Raw genomic sequence first — 15,699 nt, 5'->3', positions numbered from 1 at the left:
TTCTTTATTTAAACCTTATCCATCAGCCGCATTGATGGTGAAGCTTAGCAGTTGTAGTATAAATTTCAACTGTTTATCAAATAGATCATAAGACGAAGCCTTCAAAGAAACCAGACAGCTTCACTTGTCACAGATTTTATTAAGAGCCAGGTTGAACATGAAGAATTTTAAACAACCAATCTGGCAACTGGCCGACGCAGCAATTGAATTTCCCATTTAATATTCTTCTCCTTCCTCCTCGCCCTCGCCCTCGATGGAGTCGACGCCGACCTCCTCGTAATCCTTCTCCAGAGCCGCCATGTCCTCCCTGGCCTCGGAGAACTCGCCCTCCTCCATGCCCTCGCCCACGTACCAGTGCACGAAGGCGCGCTTGGCGTACATCAGGTCGAACTTGTGGTCCAGGCGGGCCCAGGCCTCGGCGATGGCCGTGGTGTTGCTCAGCATGCACACGGCCCTCTGGACCTTGGCCAGGTCTCCTCCGGGAACCACGGTGGGGGGCTGGTAGTTGATGCCCACCTTGAAGCCGGTGGGGCACCAGTCCACGAACTGGATGGTGCGCTTGGTTTTGATGGTGGCGATGGCGGCGTTGACGTCTTTGGGCACCACGTCGCCGCGGAAGAGCAGGCAGCAGGCCATGTACTTGCCGTGGCGAGGGTCGCACTTGACCATCTGGTTGGCGGGCTCGAAGCAGGCGTTGGTGATCTCCGCCACGGAGAGCTGCTCGTGGTAGGCCTTCTCGGCCGAGATGACGGGGGCGTAGGTGGCCAGCGGGAAGTGGATGCGCGGGTAGGGCACCAAGTTGGTCTGGAACTCCGTCAGGTCAACGTTGAGGGCGCCGTCGAAGCGAAGGGAGGCCGTGATGGAGGACACGATCTGACTGATCAACCTGTTGAGGTTGGTGTAAGTAGGACGCTCGATGTCCAGGTTCCTGCGGCAGATGTCGTAGATGGCCTCGTTGTCCACCATGAAAGCGCAATCCGAGTGCTCCAGGGTGGTGTGGGTGGTCAGGATGGAGTTGTAGGGCTCCACCACGGCCGTGGACACCTGGGGAGCCGGGTAGATGGAGAACTCCAACTTGGACTTCTTGCCGTAGTCCACGGACAGGCGCTCCATCAGCAGGGAGGTGAAACCCGAGCCGGTGCCGCCTCCGAAGCTGTGGAACACCAAGAAGCCCTGGAGGCCCGTGCACTGGTCGGCCTGGGGACGCAAAGGCCGAGCGCGGCGTTAATGCCCCCTCCCTCGGTCCAAAAGCGCAAACCTTCAGAGATGGGGTAAGCCGGTCCGGGAAGCAAAAACCCTGCCGCGCTTTGGCCTGAGTCGTAGGTGCTTCTACCCAACGAGACAAATAACTCATTCAATCTCTAAGATGTATTTTTACCTTTTTTTTTTAGGTAGCTAAATTACACGTCAAAAGTGAAGAAAAACGTTATAAAAAAAAAAAAAAAGTCTTTGGGATCGAATGAGTTACCAAGCTCATCTGGCCGCACCCGCGGCTAAAGCTAAACGGCGGCGGGGGTTCGGCTAGGCGGACCGGGATCCCGCGTCCCGGCAAACGCACCAGTTTGCGGATCCTGTCCAGCACCAGGTCGATGATCTCCTTGCCGATGGTGTAGTGGCCGCGGGCGTAGTTGTTGGCGGCGTCCTCCTTGCCCGTGATCAGCTGCTCGGGGTGGAAGAGCTGGCGGTAGGTCCCGGTGCGCACCTCGTCTGAACACACCCCGCCGGAAGGGCTCGCACATCACGGGAGCGGGGGAAACGGGACCAGGCCGGCGCGCTTACCGATGACGGTGGGCTCCAGGTCCACGAAGACGGCCCTGGGGACGTGCTTTCCGGCGCCGGTCTCGCTGAAGAAGGTGTTGAAGGAATCGTCCCCGCCTCCCAGCGTCTTGTCGCTGGGCATCTGGCCGTCCGGCTGGATGCCGTGCTCCAGGCAGTACAGCTCCCAGCAGGCGTTGCCGATCTGGACGCCGGCCTGACCCACGTGGATGGAGATACACTCGCGCTGTGCGGGGCGAGAATATCGGGGTTCGTTCGAGATTAATTGAGATGACACGCAGTCGCTTAAAATAAAAGCAAAGTTGACGTTCTTAGGACTTTACTGCGCCCCTATCGTTTTTAGCACGCACTGCAGCACGGGGCCACCCTGCTGCGCGCCCCCCACCCCACCCCCACCCCCCACCCACGCAAGAATAAAACGCTCTTTTGTTTTGTGCGGTCTCGTTCACCCCTTCAGTCTTTCCTGCATCACTTTCCTCTTTTGGCAAGGAAATGCAAATAAGACGCGCGCATGCGCGTCAACGCTGCCGTTCTGGAATATTCCACTTGCTCTCCACAGATGATGCACAAGCACGGCGTTGTATCGGTTTTTAAAAAAAAAGGAGGAGGGGGGGCGGGGAATCCAATGCCCATTTAGACCTAACGTTGCTGGAGTTCCATAGTAAAAAAAATCAAATAAAATAAAATGAAAATAAACCCAGTGGATGAGTCAAAGAAAAACAATGGATTTATTTGAACGGAGGGCAGTCGTTCACAACATACTGCTGTACTTACGCATGCTTAAAACCCGTTCAATGATAAATCGATCAAATGTATTCATGAAATAATAATGAGCCGCAACAGAATAGGACTCATCCAACCCCACCCAGTTTGAGCCCCTCCCATTCGACGTCGTTTGCAAGGTGCCATATTTATCGAAAATGTAAACGTTTAATAGTTCGACAATTATGAGACAAATGAATAGGAGGCTGATTTATTTATTCATTCAAAGTATTGGTATATCGAAGCTTCCCCCACTTAAGTACCACCAGTCATTGTTCGCACGCGCGCGCGCACACATACGCGCGCGCGCACAAGCATCGCAACCTGCTCCCCTCGCTGTACATCTCATCAAATTGGTGACAAAATCTATCAATCTATCAAAAGGTAAAATCAGTCGAAGGGCGCAAAAGTGACAAGGCTGCAGAAACAAAAGCCGAGGCGGCGACGTCGCCGCCGATTGGACAATGGACAATTTTGACATCCCCGCAAAGGACATTTGCCAAAATAAAAAGCACAATGCGCACAAAACCAAGACGCCTGAACTCACCATGGTTTCGGTCTGGTGCTCAAAGCAGGAGAGAGGAGGAAGAGGAAGATTTTTTTTTGTATTTTTCAAGAGGTTTGCGTTGCGTGTTGTACCCAACGGGGTCGAAGCAACAACTGCTGAATGGGAGGGCGGCGCTTGCGCATTTATACAAGCGCGGCTGCGTTGGGGCAGAGCGAAAAGAGCGCTCGGCTGCCCCCTGTCGGGAACATTAATACTGGATATCTTTTTTCATCAATATCCCCGGTGTGCGCTGCATTGCGCGAATCCATGCAAAGCCTATTATTGGGAATATATTCGATTCTTTTTTTTGTTTTTTTACATGCAGTTATTTTCCCACTTCTACGCTGTCTTGCTTCGATGTTCACGACTAAAATACGGTGACCGGCTTGCCAGACACGGACAAAGCCTTCCATGCGTGCAATTCTCTAGGCGTGGCATTTAGCAATCGATGGAGAGCACAATGGCTCACATGGATGGAATTGAAATCATGTAAAATGACATGTATATATTTCTGTTTCGCTGGTTATTTTCTGCAGGACTCTGTGTTCAATTTTGCGGGGCTTTTCTTATGTATTTTGTGCCTTTATTACAGTATGCAAAATCAGCATCTTTCCGTCTACAAATCAATCAAGCCATCTATCAAAAGGAGAGGCATTCAGCAATCCATGGCCTGCATGGATGACATTTAAATATTATAAAATGACTTGCAACTGTTTCTGTTTTGCTGGCCATTTTCTGCAGAACTTTGTGTTCATTGTTGCGTTTTTTTTCTTACTTATTCTCTGCCTTTATTATACAATATCATCATCCATTCATCCATCCATTATCTTTCGATCTATGAATTTACCTATCAATCTAGTTATCAATTTATCTGTCTGCGGGTGTGGCATTTATCAATCAATGCAGCGCAGCACGGCTCACGTGGATGACATGTAAATGTTTGATGTTTTTCTGGCCATTTTCTGCAGGGTTTTTGTTTTCAGATTTGCATTTTCCTCTTGTGTATTTTGTGCCTTTATTATACAGTATCATCTATCTATCTATCTATCTATCTATCTATCTATCTATACATCTATACATCTATACATCTATCTATCTATCTATCTATCTATCTATCTATCTATCTATCTATCTATCTATACATCTATACATCTATACATCTATCTATACATCTGTATTTAGACGTGGCATTTAGCAATCAATAGAGCAGCATGGTTCACATGGATGGCATTTAAATATTATAAAACGACATGTAAATATTTTTGTTTTGTGGCCATTTTTGGCATGGTATTGTGTCGCTCGATTGGACTTGTTTCCTTCTGAATTTTGAGCTTTTATTGTGACCGATGCCACTACCATCTATTATTACACGACCTTCGCGCAGTCTTGAATTTGAGCAAGTTTCCTCATGCACAGTGCCTTGTTTGCGGCTCCCGCGGTTGCGGAGGCTCGCCGCGATGGCGGCCCGGCCTCCTCTCCTCCCTCTTTTGTGTCCTCGTTTTCTGCAGTGATGTCATCCGGTGGGCCGATCACATGACCCGGGCATCACTCGGTCTCGCCCACTCTGCGGTTTCAGGGCGTCTCCTCACTCCGTAACCTCTCGGCGAAGCCAAAAGGAGCGCCGCGGCTCGTCGCGGCGCTCAAAGCGATAAACGGCGCTCCGCGTTTGTCTCCTTTGGCCGGACGGGAGGCGAGGACCCGAGAACGTTCCCCCCTCCTCCGGGTCGGCAGCTGCGGCAGCTGCGCTCCCAGAGTAGAATGCTGAAAAGATGGGAGCGGTCCCCTTCTGCTGCCGCAGAGAACACGACACCATTCCGCGATGACGGAGCCGCTTTTCCGTCCAACTCAGCATAACCCCGTTCCAGAGAGCAATACATAGAAGGATTGCCCTTTGCTTTTCCTCCGTATGCTTTCTTTCTTTCCGTGTGAACAAAAAGGGAAAGAAAGAAGAAAAAAAACTGTTGTTGCCGCCCTCCGAATGAACCGATCACATTCCAGCTCAGGTCAAATTGTTTGAATGTGTCAAAATATTCTAAATTCAGCTATAGCTAGGTAAGCGGGAACCCGCCAACCTCTCCGTTAACAATAAAAACAATTCTCTGTACCAGGAGGATTTAAAAATAAAGTCTACACACCCCCATATCTAAATTTGTTTCTGGAATAGAAAAATCGAAAAACTCTTCTCTCCATGGATGTGGACTATAACCTGCAGAGCAAAATTTTTAAAAAAAGGGCCTGAAAGCGGTCCTTAAGGGCCGGCGTCCTGCAAAGTTTCTCTTTGCGAGGCACCTGATCCGAGTCCTTAAAGGGTTTACGCGCGGCAGAAGGATTTGCTTGACTTTTTGGCCCCAATTCCAAAGCGCGACGGCGGCTGAGCAAAGGCTCGTTCTCCTTCGCCCAGTCTCTTGACTATTTATCGGGAGACCAAGTCAAAAGGAAACCGCCACACGCTTGGGAAGACTTCAGACACCAGTGCGGTCGTTTGCTTCAGTGAGTCAGCTGATGGGGGGGGGGGGGGCAATGCGTCCGTCTGCCATTCCAAGGCAGAGTAGCTCAGGCCTGAGAACAACGTTTTTTTCTTCCTTCTTAACTCCTTCAATCCCAAATACGTGTTTTTCAAGAGTCCGGGCGTTGACATTTAACATTAACAATCCGTCTTTGCCTGAAGGGGGTCTAAAAAAGGCCGGCGCGAAATGAATTAAGAATGACGTAGCAGAGTACTAAATTACCTAAAGTAATGAATTACTTTACTACTTAAGTACCTCATCACTTCCCTCAGTACATAACCACCTAAAGAGATGGACGACTTCAGGATTTAAGTGTATTATTATCCGTTATGGAATGACCTTCATTCAAGATTCAAAAATGTTGTCGTCACACCACACCATGAAATTCTTATTCTGTTCACTTCCCCGAGCAGACTACATTCCATAATCGAGCAAATAATTAGGTAGGCAATTAAAAAAAAAGTGACCACTTACTTTAGTACTTTACTCATTTTGATAGGTTGCAATCAGCGCAGTAGTAATCCATGACTTTATTACTTTCGTACCCAATCGCTTTTCGATCCGTTGGAATGAAATGGGAAAGCGCTCTATCTCAGGTAACTGATTACTTCAGTACCTAATCTATTTTCAATAGATTGTAATCAAGCGCAATAGTCATCGATTACTTTATTCCTTTAGATCCTTTGATCCATTGAACTGAGGTGGCAAAGTACTAAAGTCATTGGTTATTTTAGTACTTAATTACCTGAAGTAACTGATTCCCTTTGTACCTATTTTATTTTCAATAGATTGTAATCATGCGGCAGTACCCACTCGAGTTTGGATTCGTTGAAATGGTGCCAAAGTACTGAAGTAATTGATTACTTTAGCACTTAATGACCTAAAGCAACAGATTACTTTTGATAGATTGTAATAGTAATCTATGATTTTATTACTTAAGTACCAAAAGTAACTGATTTCTTTCGTCCTCAATTCATTTAGTACCAGCCATTTTGGACAATCCTTTCGCAAACCCCTTAAAAAAAAAAAAATCAATAAGTACTTGGCACTGAATGACCGGAGTCTTAAAAAAACGTAAAAATACGTCTTTGGGATTGAATGGATTCCCGACCGAGGCGCCTAGCTTTTCGCGCCGCCTTGATCAACTTTTGACTTTGGGCGGGACCAAGGCACGGAGCGGGCCGAGCCCGGCGGGCCGGCTGCCGAGCCCGGCGGGAGGCCGCGCCCCGCCCGCCGTTCAAGCCGCCTCACGTGACCGGCAGATAAAGGCGCTCTATGCGGACGCCGGGGCCGGCCGTATCCAGGCAACGCTGCTATTCATCCCCTGGCAACCCGCCGTTAAGTCTTGGGAGGGAGGAGGCGTGGGGGTTGGGCCATCTGGGACCGGACGGGATGACCTCATTTGTCAGCCCGAGCCTTTGGAAACACGGCGGCGAAAACATGCGGCGTTTACTCCGTAAACGGGGCCGCCCGCGTCTTCCAAAGGCCGCCCCGTAAACTGGCTGCCGGCCGTCTCGCCGACGCTTTCGCTTCGCGGTTTTCTCGGAGGACGGCTCCGCTCTCAGGCCCCGTGAATGAATCCGTTTGATGCGTTATGGATGAGGCTGCGCTCATGCGTTATCCGACCTGCCCGTGCATTTAAAACCATAGCGGTGTTTCCCGTTTATTTTTTGCAAAGCCCCCCCAGGAAGGAGAAAATAGCCCTCCCCCCACCCGCCACAGTGCCTGTAAATAAAACCATGGTCTATCTAAACAAATTGTATGGCTGGAGCTAGCGTTGTATCCTTTTTAGCATGAATTGGAGAAAAACAAAGAATACAAACAGACTATCAACAGATGTTAACTTTTAAGCCTGTTTCTTGGGGTCATACGCACCCCCCAGAGGCACCCCCCAGGGGGTCCCGCCCCACTATTCGGAAAGGACCGTATGATACACGGACTCGGGCACACTACAGTACTAGCAAACAATGCTTCTACTTTTTGCATATTTAGGGTGACTATTCACAATGCCCTGTGAGCATTTATTATATCCGTGCATGTGTACATGGAAGATGTTTACATTTTTTATGATATGTATATTTACAGGTATTTACAAGTGATGAGCAAAGAATAAGCAGTAAGAATAGTGCCTAAAGTCAAGAATAAGGTGTACATTGTTCACTTCATCTATTTTGCCATTGTCCATCTGTAAGTTCATTATGGCAGAAATGATGTGATTTTGCTGACAATACTTTAGAAAATGATGTCAGCATTACCTGGAAGAATGTTTTGTTTGGTTGTATTGAAAATAATAGAGAAAAAGTCATTCCATTTATTTGTTAAATGTATTGATGTTTTTGTCAAAAATACCACATTCTGTGCTCCAAATCTATTGGAATGAACCCATGTTTTATTGTGTTTTATAATGAGATTGAAAATACATATTTTAAATGTGATATTTGGACAATAAAAGGGCACAAAAAATATAAGGCATTTGCGGTACGTTAACAGTATTTATATAAATCATTGTACCCCTAGCGGAGTTATTTATTCTTTTTTCAATTAGTTTTTTCTCAAACTTTTTATATTTATTCTTTTGGATTAATTGTCTCCGAATTGTTTCCGAATTATTCTTTGATACGCTCTACTGTTGTTTGCTTATGGTTCCGAGTTGTTGTTCACACGTCTTACTCCGTATTGAAATTATTGCATTTTTTTTTTTTTGCACCGAGTCGGCCAAATAAACAGTAATGTTACATTTTTTTTAAACTAAAATATTCGATTGTAGAAAGGCTGAGTCAAGTGGCGTCAGTAATAAATAATTCACCCGCGGGAGGAAATAGCGTTATGAATACTATGTTCTCGCGGGGACTGATTTGATAGAAGGAAGCCGTGTTAGCGAGAGCAATATATATCAACGCCGTTTTGCATTTTAACGTCGGTAAAACGCCTGTTTTTGGCCACGTTATTATGCTTTTGGAGTAGCAGTCGAGCAATCGTGAGCCCCGTGAGGACAAGTGGTCATGATGCTCGATGGATGAATGCTGCGCGGCCCGCCGCTCGAGCTGCAAGATGGCGCGGCAGATTCACGCTAATAGCAAATAAGCGTCTCGCGACCTGGTTAGAAAGCTCGGGACCGTAAAACTCATATTTAATAAGAAGTGAAATCTCCAATGTGCCAAACGTGTTTTAAATGTACACATTACAAAGTGGAAAGTACTTAAATGTCATGTTACGGCCCCTTGACCTTAAATGTTATTAAATAAATAAATAAACAAATAAATAATCGCAGTCGTTCTCAGCGTGCCCGAGTTGTCTTGCAGATGTGCTTGATTTTTATTAAAGTTGCGACGTGAAAACGCGTACGAGTTTATCGACTGATGAAATGAACGCTACATGAAATAAAGGTTGTTTTTCTGTGAGCTCATTTAACGCTTAAGATGTGCGGAGGCCGCCAATGTGTTACTTAGCGGCGGCATCACGATCACGCAGAAATTACGCAGCATTTTCCTCCCAGTTAGCAATACATGCTGCACAAAGGCGGGTGGGGTCGGGCATGCGGTTTGCGTGACCGCTGCTGGAAGCGGCCAATCGACAGCCGCGGACGGCCTGCGACCGGCTGACTGACAGCTAAATGTCCAATCGTAGGACGCGGCGAGCGGCGCCGCAAGGGAGACTCGCTATAAATGTGGTCCCGGACGCCCGAGAGCGCCATAACGTCTTACATCGACCGCTTCACAGTCGAACTGTAAGACTTTTTTCCTCAGCGGACTTTCTTGTAACCTCCTCGCTCGGCCGCTCAAGAGAAGCAAAATGGTAAGAGTGCTTTTCCAAACTTCCACCAGTTGCTGACCGTATAGTCAGTCGGCTCGTTTGTGTCCCATTGGGTCGGATGAGAGAAGCCGCGTAAGAGTGATGGGCGCCAAATAAATGCGCTTCCAAAGGCTTACGTCAGGCGAGAATTCGAAATGTGACGATTTGCAAAAAAAAAAAAAAAAAAAAAAGTGCCAATCGGGTGGACCCGAAGAAGCAGGCTGACGCAGCTTTGCTCACGCGGCACTTTTTCGACTTCCGCTTGACCGCTAGATTGAGCGACCGTTTTCCAATCAAGTCCCGATGGGAATTACATGACCCACGCCCAGAGCGCCCCGATCCCGGGAGAAGAAGATGGCCGAGGCTGGCAGGGGAGCGGCTGCTGCTGATGCAACGCCCTTTCAAAAATGCATGCTCGTAATTTAACACTTAACGGTCACCGAGCTGCAAGGTCACGTGTTAACATTGTCAGGGGCACGAATACTTTGCAGGAAAAGTTAATACTGTACACGTACGAGGTGTTCAAACTGTGGCTCGGGGGCCGTTTGCGGTCCGCCGCGCGTATTTCAGTGGCCCGTGACAAAATGAGTCCAATTGATATTGTTTTCGAACCTTCTCTCTCAAATCCACCCGATTCAAATGACTAGGATCCTTTTCAAGCTCCCGCAGAGCTTGCTAACGAGCTAATCGTCTGAATCCGGTCTGTCGGTTTGAGAAAACCGGATAACATGTAGGATGGCGGCCCTCGAGGACTGGAGTTTCACACCTATGACCATTTTATTGCGGACGTATGTGTTTCCTATGCTGCACGTGCTCACGAAGAAAATAACTGGCACAAACGAAAATGCTAACGAGCGAAACGCATACAAGGCAGCAATATATAACATGCTGAAAATAAGAAGAAATATTAGCCAGCATGTTATCCACAGTCACAAGTTGTCGGCTCAACAAACAAACTCATTTTGGGAATATTATCATGAAGGATAACATTCTTACAAAGAAAGTACAGCTACTCGTGGCCACATTTCACAGAGAAACAGAACAACATGTGTCTCGTCGACAGCGACTGCTCTCAACTCAAGCCCGGCCGTGACTTATCTGATCGTTTGGATTCCCTTTAGCGTAGCTCCATCTAGCGGATGCGTAACGCAAGCCCGGCCACCTCTGCGGCTCCTATTCTGTGCGCCTTATAACGCGGCGGGCCGTATATATGAACATTTTTCAAACAAGGCCACTCATTGAAGGTGCGCCTTATCCGGTTCGGCGTATGTTACGGAAAATACGGTATTTGCCTCATCACTTATAAGAGAAAGCCTTGTGTAGCAGTCAAAAAATAAGAAGAATCTGCATACACCTTTGGCTCATATTGACCCAGAGACATTATTGCTGTTCTTGAGCACTGAACATAAGTCGCTAGTTAAACCAAAACATTGGATTTGTATTATACACATTTCAAGACACGTTTGGGTGAGTGTTTACACCCCGGGTCAAATTGACCCCGGGACATTACGGTTGTTCCTTGCGATTAAAAATAACCGGAGTGTAAAAGATACACTTGATCATTCAGTCGTTGTTGAATTCTTGTACTCTAGGCAACTTGAAATGAACTCTTTTAAATGACGTTTCCCCCACCGCACAGCGCGAGTGTATCTCCATCCACGTGGGTCAGGCCGGCGTCCAGATCGGCAACGCTTGCTGGGAGCTGTACTGCCTGGAGCACGGCATCCAGCCGGACGGCCGGATGCCCAGCGACAAGACCATCGGGGGCGGGGACGATTCCTTCAACACCTTCTTCAGCGAGACCGGCGCCGGAAAGCACGTCCCCAGGGCCGTCTTCGTGGACCTGGAGCCCACCGTCATCGGTAAGCGCGCCGGCCTGGTCCCGTTTCCCCCGCTCCCGTGATGTGCGAGCCCTTCCGGCGGGGTGTGTTCAGACGAGGTGCGCACCGGGACCTACCGCCAGCTCTTCCACCCCGAGCAGCTGATCACGGGCAAGGAGGACGCCGCCAACAACTACGCCCGCGGCCACTACACCATCGGCAAGGAGATCATCGACCTGGTGCTGGACAGGATCCGCAAACTGGTGCGTTTGCCGGGACGCGGGATCCCGGTCCGCCGAGCCGAACCCCCGCCGCCGTTTAGCTTTAGCCGCGGGTGCGGCCAGAAGAGCTTGGTAACTCATTCGATCCCAAAGACGGCTTTTTTTTTTTTTACATTTTTCTTAACTTTTGACATGTAATTTAGCTACCTAAACAAAAAAGGTAAAAATACATCTTAGGGATTGAATGAGTTAATTGTCTCGTTGGGTAGAAGCACCTACGACTCAGGCCAAAGCGCGGCAGGGTTTTTACTCCCCGGACCGGCTTACCCCATCTCTGAAGGTTTGCGCTTTTGGCCCGAGGGAGGGGGCATTAACGCCGCGCTCGGCCTTTGCGTCCTCAGGCCGACCAGTGCACGGGTCTCCAGGGCTTCTTGGTGTTCCACAGCTTCGGAGGCGGCACCGGCTCGGGTTTCACCTCCCTGCTGATGGAGCGCCTGTCCGTGGACTACGGCAAGAAGTCCAAGTTGGAGTTCTCCATCTACCCGGCTCCCCAGGTGTCCACGGCCGTGGTGGAGCCCTACAACTCCATCCTGACCACCCACACCACCCTGGAGCACTCGGATTGCGCTTTCATGGTGGACAACGAGGCCATCTACGACATCTGCCGCAGGAACCTGGACATCGAGCGTCCTACTTACACCAACCTCAACAGGTTGATCGGTCAGATCGTGTCCTCCATCACGGCCTCCCTTCGCTTCGACGGCGCCCTCAACGTTGACCTGACGGAGTTCCAGACCAACTTGGTGCCCTACCCGCGCATCCACTTCCCGCTGGCCACCTACGCCCCCGTCATCTCGGCCGAGAAGGCCTACCACGAGCAGCTCTCCGTGGCGGAGATCACCAACGCCTGCTTCGAGCCCGCCAACCAGATGGTCAAGTGCGACCCCCGCCACGGCAAGTACATGGCCTGCTGCCTCTTGTACCGCGGCGACGTGGTGCCCAAAGACGTCAACGCCGCCATCGCCGCCATCAAAACCAAGCGCACCATCCAGTTCGTGGACTGGTGCCCCACCGGCTTCAAGGTGGGCATCAACTACCAGCCCCCCACCGTGGTTCCCGGAGGAGACCTGGCCAAGGTCCAGAGGGCCGTGTGCATGCTGAGCAACACCACGGCCATCGCCGAGGCCTGGGCCCGCCTGGACCACAAGTTCGACCTGATGTACGCCAAGCGCGCCTTCGTGCACTGGTACGTGGGCGAGGGCATGGAGGAGGGCGAGTTCTCCGAAGCCAGGGAGGACATGGCGGCTCTGGAGAAGGATTACGAGGAGGTCGGCGTCGACTCCATGGATGGCGAAGGGGAGGAGGAAGGAGAGGAATATTAAAAGGCGCTTGATGGAATCGAGTTACCTCAAAAGCATTCCCGTGTATTGGTCGGCTCAAAGTCTGACTTGGTCATAAAGTTTGAATAAAAGTTGATTTGTGAAGCGCCTCTGCCTTCCGGGGTGATTCTTCCTCAATGTTTTTGCATTAATTCATTGCTACAAAAAGAGAAAATGCCACATCAGCTACGAATCAGGTCTGGGGGCTTTGCCACTTTAAAGTTAACTGCACCCTCTGCTGGGTGCTAAAATCTTTTATTCTTTCTTCCTGCTTTGCCGCACTTCGTCCAGTTATGGGAAACTTCATTTGTGTCCATCAGATCTTTGAATAATCTCTCGTGATTTTAGACATTTGTGTTACTGCAACGGATACGCCATCGCCATTTAAAAACAAAAAAACGGCAAATATCTTTACTTACATGGCTCAACTACGTATTACAGTGGCTGACTGGGACAAACGCGCAGCGACCGGCAGAACTTCAACAAAACTGGAATGGGGCAAACAAACGAATTAAACAACTTGCAAAACAAACGAAATACAAACACAGTAAAAGTAACGCACTCGCAGTTAGTTTTTCTCTTTTTGCAAGTGTTCTGTCATTGTCTTTTTTTTTGTGCAGGCCTTGCCCCGAGTCGGCCACCGTAGCATATTTATTTGATCGTAATATTGAAAAAAAAACTGAAAAAAAGTCTGTTGGCCACTGACCAACTCGAACGCCAGTTGAATGCTAGCTTGTAGCTTCCGCCAAAAGTCAATGAACACTAGAGGGCAGTATAGCTTCATGATTGTACGATAGAATACGCTTGACCTTTTACCGGAAACAACTCATTTTCGGCAGTTTGCACGTTGTTCATTTGTGTGTTTGTTTGTTTGTTTGTTTACTTGTGTTTTCTAGTACACAGGTTTTAACTGTCTGAAGCTTTTCATTTTCAAGTTCATTTTCAACATTAATAATTTTGTTCATTTTTAGCACCCTTCAAGAAAAACAAAAAGGAAAACAAAACAAAAGCACCGAGAAAACTTGCAAAGTTTCCCGAGAAAGAAGAAAGACTGGATTGGAAGCCACATCGTCACAATCATCAGACCACCGCAAGGCCAGTGTGAAGCTGAAATTTTGTTCAATTCAATTTAGCTCAGGCGCCACACGAGGGAAAATCTGTACTCAGCAAATAGCAGTGACAACTGTAAATATATTGTTGAAAAAATCCGTATTTAAAAAAATTCAAAGTTCATAGAATACATATTTTGAATCGGACACAATATGCTAAGCTAAAAACGGATGGATGTGAAAATGGACTTTGTGCTGACGTCACACACCTGGAAGTGCGCGCACGCGTAATAAAAAGCTTTTGTCCCCACGCTGCTTGTTGTCGTCCAGCGGGACAATATGTCTTTTCTGTGCGTGCGACAAGAATGTCCTCCTTTATCGAGAGACGCCCACTGGCGCATTCCTCCACATTGGGTCGCTACCGGGGGCCTTCTGCTCCCTTTCTGCACTCAGTCCAATAGAAGACATTAAATCCAGGGCCGTGGCGAGAAATTTTGGTGCTATTTCAATTCTGTGTCCTTTTGAGTCTTGTTTCCTCGTCTATTCTCTGGGTCTAGTTTCCGAGTCTACTTATAGTTCCAGATGCTGGCTGTGTTGGAATGATTTTTTTTTTTAATTCACAAAAGACTGTGTTTTTTTTTTTTCAATTCGGTGTCCTTTTGATTCTTGTTTTCCAGTCTCTTTTTTTTGGTCTAGTTTCGGAGTCTAGTTGTAGTTTCCAACGCTGACTTTGTAGACCTTGGACTTTTTTATATACACACAATGTTTGTTTGTTTGCTTTCAATTCAGTGTCCTTTTGATTCTTGTTTCCCAGTCACTTTTTTTTGGTCTAGTTTCCGAGTCTAGTTGTAGTTTCCGACTGCCTGTGTTCACCATAGTTTTTTTCTATACATAAATCCTTCTGTCAATCAATCCTTCAGTCCTTCAGAGTCTTGTTTCCCAGTCTGGATCAAGTTCCAAGTCTAGTCATAGTTTCTGGCATGGTTTACCTGGGCTTGTATTGTATCTTTCAATTCAGTGTCCTTCAGAGGATTGTTTTCCGGTTAACTTTCTGGGTCTAGAGCCCCCCCCCTCCCCTTTTAGGGTCTACTTTCCGAGTCTAGCCGTGTTTACTTTGGACTTTTTAAATCCACAAAGACTGCATTATTTCACTTGGGTGTGTTGTAGGTTTCCGAGTCCGATCTTCGCTCCTCGGCGACAACGGGCTCGCGTAGATGCCTGCCTCACGTTTGTGTCGCTTCCGAGCAGAGACACCGACAAAGGCGGGGAACATTCTCCGAAGTCCACAGGAAAAGGCAACAGGAAGCTTGGTGAAAACTTGAAGGCAGAGCAGAAACACGTCCAGGAAACTGCGGCGTGTCCTGGCGGGCCTCCCATGGATTGTTTTTGTTTTGCGCCTGCTTCGGGCCCCGCCGGGAGAGTCGCCATTGCTGACTCACATTCGCTGCTGGCTCTCCTCTCGCTCCATCTTCTTCATCCTCACATTTTTCCGTATTGCTTTTCTTTTGAGGGGGGGGCTTGTTTTCCACATACACTGAATATTGTCTCAGAGTTTCCTGGAGCGCTGTCAGCGGGGAGATTTGGATGTGTCCAAAATGGTGAAGTCACCCCTCCAAACAATGAGAACTTTCGATTCCTTCCGCGTTAGAAGAAACTTTGAAAACAAGCATGGTGACTGGACTAGACTGTTAACGGCGTGATTAGTTGAAGCTTCATGTGATATCCGACCTTCCTTTCTGCGCTTCCCAGAACCGTAGATTTGTGATTCTATGATGTGTAGCGGATAGAAAAGGCAATATACTACAACTTTACAACCCTTAAATGATTATTTCCACCTTACAAAGCA

General features: G+C 48.2%; 2 protein-coding genes across 2 annotated transcripts; one reads left to right on the top strand and one right to left on the bottom strand.

The window, feature by feature from the left end:
* Positions 1–119: 119 nt before the first annotated feature.
* LOC148428396 (tubulin alpha-1B chain) lies at positions 120–3,251 on the bottom strand. Its single transcript, XM_088408347.1, has 4 exons — positions 3,086–3,251; positions 1,780–2,002; positions 1,559–1,707; positions 120–1,197 (listed from the first exon to the last, which is right to left on the bottom strand). The coding sequence occupies exons 1-4, from the start codon at positions 3,086–3,088 to the stop codon at positions 217–219; spliced, it is 1,356 nt and encodes a 451-aa protein (XP_088264473.1). The 5' UTR covers positions 3,089–3,251; the 3' UTR covers positions 120–216.
* Positions 3,252–9,218: 5,967 nt separating this feature from the next.
* On the top strand, positions 9,219–12,913 carry LOC148428395 (tubulin alpha-1A chain-like). The gene is made up of 4 exons (XM_088403082.1): positions 9,219–9,387; positions 11,024–11,246; positions 11,319–11,467; positions 11,827–12,913. The coding sequence occupies exons 1-4, from the start codon at positions 9,385–9,387 to the stop codon at positions 12,805–12,807; spliced, it is 1,356 nt and encodes a 451-aa protein (XP_088259208.1). The 5' UTR covers positions 9,219–9,384; the 3' UTR covers positions 12,808–12,913.
* Positions 12,914–15,699: the final 2,786 nt, after the last annotated feature.

Source organism: Hippichthys cyanospilos, chromosome 2 (genome assembly GCF_059441005.1).
Source record: "Hippichthys cyanospilos isolate Australia breed blue-spotted pipefish chromosome 2, RoL_Hcya_1.0, whole genome shotgun sequence".
NCBI classification, from domain to species: Eukaryota; Metazoa; Chordata; class Actinopteri; order Syngnathiformes; family Syngnathidae; genus Hippichthys; species Hippichthys cyanospilos.
Note: the sequence above shows the minus strand (reverse complement) of the source record. Positions and strands in the feature narration are given on the sequence as shown.